Genomic DNA, 5,219 nt, shown 5'->3' with positions numbered 1-5,219 from the left:
AACAGTTATCAAAAACGGCTTTTAATAGTAAAAAATAAATATGTCTTAGTGTTTAAAAACTAGGATATGTCCCTTTAATACAGGTATCTTGCCCACACGTAGCACTCTTGTGTGACGTCGATTGCAGAGTGAATCTCTTTGGTTTATTCCCTGGGGTCATAATACACAACTCGATACTATTGGGTTATACGGAATATTACGACCCCAGGGAACGTAATTAACGCCAATAGAAATGAAACACTTTTCTCGACTTTCCTCGGAACCGGCAAAACGGGCTTTCATTTTGCGCATATATAATAATAGCGTTTGAAGAACTGACCTAATTCTGCCACCAATAGCAGTAATGCGAACAACCTGGTATAGATTTTATTTGTCCACTAAGTTCGCGCTGGCCGTCAACGCAAGAACCAATTTGTTTTGTATTCGATCTCACCTAGATAATATTCTCTAAGGTCTCCTTTAGGTAGTATAAGCTCTAAACAATTTCCTGTGTTAGAAATACAATATACATTTGGGAAGTAGGGTAAAAACCTTTGTAATGTCTATCTGATTGATCCCTCTGGGTTACCTGTATGGAAAATCTGTTCCGATTGGTGACAATGTGATATTTGTATTTTTATTTTTATTTTACTGCATGTAGTATATATATACAGCGTCAGTTTTACAATATACCATAGGTATATCACTAGGCGAACGAACTTATAAGTAATACTCGAGTCGCTATCATAAAAATTCTAAGTCAAGTGAAATTTAAAAGAGCTGTACAGTGGTCGACTATTCAAGGGCTCTTAGACCTTATTTTGTTTTCTCCGGAACGCAACAGGTAAATGTCTTAATTGTTTGAGCCTCATGGTATATTTGTGTTGATTTTGTTATGTTTATATGGTTGTTTTTATGTCCCCAACCCGCGCACGCTGCCCCCCCCCCCCCCCCCGCCCTCTCTCTCTCTCTCTCTCTCTCTCTCTCTCTCTCTGTCTGTCTGTCTCTCTCTCTCTCTCTCTCTCTCTCTCTCTCTCTCTCTCTCTCTCTCTCTCTCTCTCTCTCTCTCCTCTCTCTCTCTCTCTCTCTCTCTCTCTCTCTCTCTCTCTCTCTCTCTCTCTCTCCCCACCTCCCTCCCTCTCTCTGTCTCTCTCTCCCTCTCTCTCTCCTTCCTCCCTCCCCCCTCTCTCCTCTCTCTCTTTCTTTCTCCTCTCTTCTCTCTCTCTCTCTACTCTCTCAGTCTTTCTCCCTCTCTCGCTCTCTCTTCTCCTCTTCTCCTCTCTGTCTGTCTCCCTCCTCTCTCTCTCTCTCTCTACTCTCTCTCCTTCTCTCTACTCTCTCTCTCTGTCTGTCTCTCCCCTCCTCTCTCTCTCTCTCTCTCTCTCTCTCTCTCTCTCTCTCTCTCTCTCTCTCTCTCTCTCTCTGTGTGTGTGTGTGTGTATGAGCGTGCGCACGCGTGAATTGGCGAGCGCGCGTGTGTGTGTTATTGTTTTGGTTTTATAGAGTGATGGGACGGCATGCATTGTATCTTACATTGATTTTGACTTCCGGTATACAGCTACGAATTAATATAAACGAATTAATGTATTATAGATAAAGATGAACAATAAAACATTTTTACCAATCAGAACCATTATTGTTTTTACCCTTTAGAGATCTGACGTCACAATTTGGTGCGGAACGTGTAACGTGTAACTCTCATATCGGGTTAGCACATTTCTAATCGATCGAACCTCCTCGATTGGGTTTTGTTTCATTCCAACCAGACCCCCACGACTGGCATATCAAAGCTCGTGGTATGTGCTGTCCTGTATGGGAAAGTGCATAAAATTAAAAAAAAAAAAAAATCCCTTGCTGCTAATGAAAAAACAAACAAAAACAAGATATTTCGGGTTTTCACTGAAGTCTACGTATGAAAATTATCAAATGTTTGACATCCAGTAGCCGATGATTCATTAATCTATGTGCTCTAGTGGTGTCGTTAAACATAACAAACAAAACAGCTTGCAAAATGTCTTTACGTTGCACAACACCATTCACTTCTCTCTTTTTTTGATACAATATTTACATCCAATAACCGTGTTCTAGTGGTGTCGTCAATGCGTGTTAGATGTACGCTATAATTCTATGTAAAGTGCCTTCACATAATTTCCTTTCAGTCTAAAAGTATGTCTGATGAAACGCATCGATCCTTCGACCCGTCACGCCTCGGGCAACCACACTACATATAGGTCATGTTTACAGGTTCCATTACACCAAACCAGTTTCCATTGCCGATAAAGTTAACATTTTCTGATAAGACTCGTAAAAAGGGGCCATCCATAAAGTACATACCCGCAAAATCTGTTGTTGTTTTTTTGTTGTTGTTAGTTTTTGTTGTTTTGTTGTTGTTGTTAGTTTTTGTTTGTTTTGTTTTTTTGTTAGTTTTTGTTCTGTCTTTTTTTTTTTTGGATTCTTTTTTTTTCACCTCACTCCTTCCATATTTATTTTTTGTACGCTTGATCATTACCCCAACCCCCTCCCCCATGTACCGTCATGCATCGGACAGAATTGGGATCTTGGATGCTTACATCTTACAACAATAATTTTAAGACATTTAAGCAATAATATAAGTTAAGTTATGATTTAAAGAAACTTCACATTCGTTTGGTATTTAAAGGTACATAACTGGCTTTATTTCATGACACAATGACCTATGTACTCAACCAGCGAACCCAGTACTTACTAGCCTTATGTCCGACAACTTACCCCCCACCCCCCAAACATTTTGGTTTGTTTAACGACACCACTAGAACACATTGATTAATCAATTATCGGCTATTGGATGTCAAACATTTGGTAATTTTGGCATATAGTCATCAGAGGAAATCCGCTACATTTTTTCTAATGCAGCAAGGGATCTTTTATATGCACTTTGTCACAGTCAGGATAGCACATACCACCGCCTTTGATATACCAGTCTTGGTGCACTGGCTGGAACGAGAAATAGCCCAATGGGCCCACCGACTGGGGACAACTGAACCATGACACCACCCAGGCCGGTGAATAAATCATATGTGACGTATTTGCACACCGTTATAAACACTGTCACATATTACTACTAATCAGATCATCCGATTTTTCTACTCCGTAAATATATAACGGTACGCCGTCAATTATAACAGGACAGTTGCTTATTTAGGGCAAGATGACTTTTGAAGGAGCAGGTCCGTAGCCAGGATTTTGAGAGGTGGGAGGGGGATCGTTTAAGCTTATGGTGAGGCACGAAGCGCCCGAATTGCTTTAGGGGGTCCGGGGGCATATTGAAAAAAAAAGGTCATCAGATGGGGGGGGGGGGGGTCAACCGACCCCCCCCCACCCCGACCCCCCATTAGCTACGGGTCTGAGGAGTGACCAGAATGAATAACCATGCACTTTAACGGTAATGGATGACCAATGATAGTAATATGGGCATACCAGAACGATGCTTCCTTTGTTAATAACATAATCGAGGGAAAAGATAGATTAAATTAACACGTTTGCAGTAGATATTGATTTTGTCCTTTTACCTAACTAATTTAGAACGGCATCATTCTAAATCGATTAACCTTTCTGCTTCTTATTTTTTCCTTCTCTCTCCTAATTTTGCAGGTGAAAATAATAGCTGTCATTTGTTGATTTCAAAGAAAGATTCAGAACTGTTCAAAAATGGCCGTCGACGGAAGATATATTCTTGAGAACAGCTTCTCTGCCCGGCTGAAAAGTGATTCGTGTTTAATGGGTTCCAACGTCACGGATATTGGTGTTTTGAATGCTAATGGTTCTAAGACGATAATAGTTACGGACTGCAACGATAAACGGGTCAAACGGTTTTACGAGCACCACGGAAACATGGCACACAGCTGGCTCGACGTCGAGAGCGAGCCACGTGGATTGGCGAAAATTGCCGACAACACCGTCGTTGTGAGTCTGCACGGGTCCCGAGAGCTCTGCTTCATTCGGGTGGATTCGGAGATGTACGTAAGTTCCCGAGTGAACGCGGACAAGGAATATTACGGTTTGTCGAGCATCGACGCCAACACGATCGCCGCCAGCGCCCCCTGGCATCATCCGCCGACCGTTGACGTCATCGACACGGAAGGGAAGGTACTAGTCTCGATTAACAAAGACGCTGACGGCAAAGATCTCTTCGCCAGTCCCAAATATCTGACAGTGACGCCGTCTCGGGACATCTTGGTCTCTGACATCATGAAAATCTCTCTCACCTGTGTGACATCATCGGGAAAAGTGAAGTGGGTCTTTCAGCCCAACGATCAAAGCGTTCTAGCGGAACCACGTGGCGTCGCGTGTAATACCGTGGGAGAAATCTTTTTAGCGGACAACAACGAGCACAAGATCTTAAAGCTGTCGCCAGATGGCGTTTTTCTTAGCAACGTGTTTACGCGTGTAGACAACATGGTCTGGCCCGTTGGGATCTGTGTCGACAGCAGTGGTAAACTGTACATCACGCAATCTGAGGGTGAAATTAAAGTGTACACCCCTCAGTGAACTGTGGTTCTGACCCAATCCACAGACGGTGTCTGTTACTGACACTCACGTTAAATGATTCATTGAGTTTCTAAACGCAATGTTCTCTCGATTTTAGCCTAATGTCAAGGGGGTGGCCAACAAAAAACAGAAGAAGAAGAAAGAATAATGCCACAGTCATAGAGAATCTTCTCCATGAAGACGGAAAGGACAACCGCTTTTCGGTTCTCATGCCTTTAAATTGCACACTATTTACTTCCTTAGTTTGTCAATGTTTTGGCTACGGCATAACCACGCAGAAGGGATCTGCTATTGAAAATTAAAGTTAAAGTTTATTTCGTTTTACGACACCACTAAAGCACACTGATTTGTTAATCATCGGCTACATGGATGTCAAATATTTGGTAATTCTGACATGTAATAGTCTCAGAGGAAACTCGTTCCATTAGTAACGAGAGATCTTTTATATTCACTTTCCCATGGCACATACCACGGCATTTGATATACCAGTCATGGTGTACTGGTTGGAAGGGATGGATCTGCTATTGAAATCATTCCTTGATGATCCAGCATATTTCTGAAGGCACTAACACTCGTTCTTACCAATGTGAATATTATTTATTGCAGCTTTTACACCATTAAGTTTCACCTTTTCACAATAATTTGCTTGTTTTTCAATGTTGGCTATTAGGCCAACTACAGAGAAGGTCTGTGGTACTGAAGTCCATCTCAGA

At 42.0% G+C, this 5,219-nt stretch overlaps 1 protein-coding gene across 1 annotated transcript; it reads left to right on the top strand.

The window, feature by feature from the left end:
* Nucleotides 1-3,666: 3,666 nt before the first annotated feature.
* On the top strand, nucleotides 3,667-4,821 carry LOC121378070. The gene has a single exon (XM_041506169.1). It carries the CDS (start codon nucleotides 3,667-3,669, stop codon nucleotides 4,504-4,506), a length of 840 nt encoding a protein of 279 aa, XP_041362103.1. The 3' UTR covers nucleotides 4,507-4,821.
* Nucleotides 4,822-5,219: the final 398 nt, after the last annotated feature.

The sequence above is a fragment of the Gigantopelta aegis genome, chromosome 7 (assembly GCF_016097555.1).
Source record: "Gigantopelta aegis isolate Gae_Host chromosome 7, Gae_host_genome, whole genome shotgun sequence".
NCBI lineage: Eukaryota > Metazoa > Mollusca > Gastropoda > Neomphalida > Peltospiridae > Gigantopelta > Gigantopelta aegis.
Note: the sequence above shows the minus strand (reverse complement) of the source record. Positions and strands in the feature narration are given on the sequence as shown.

Excerpts from the sequence above, each read along its gene's own strand:
- LOC121378070 (XM_041506169.1), top strand. The coding sequence starts at position 3,667 with ATGGCCGTCGACGGAAGATATATTCTTGAGAACAGCTTCTCTGCCCGG.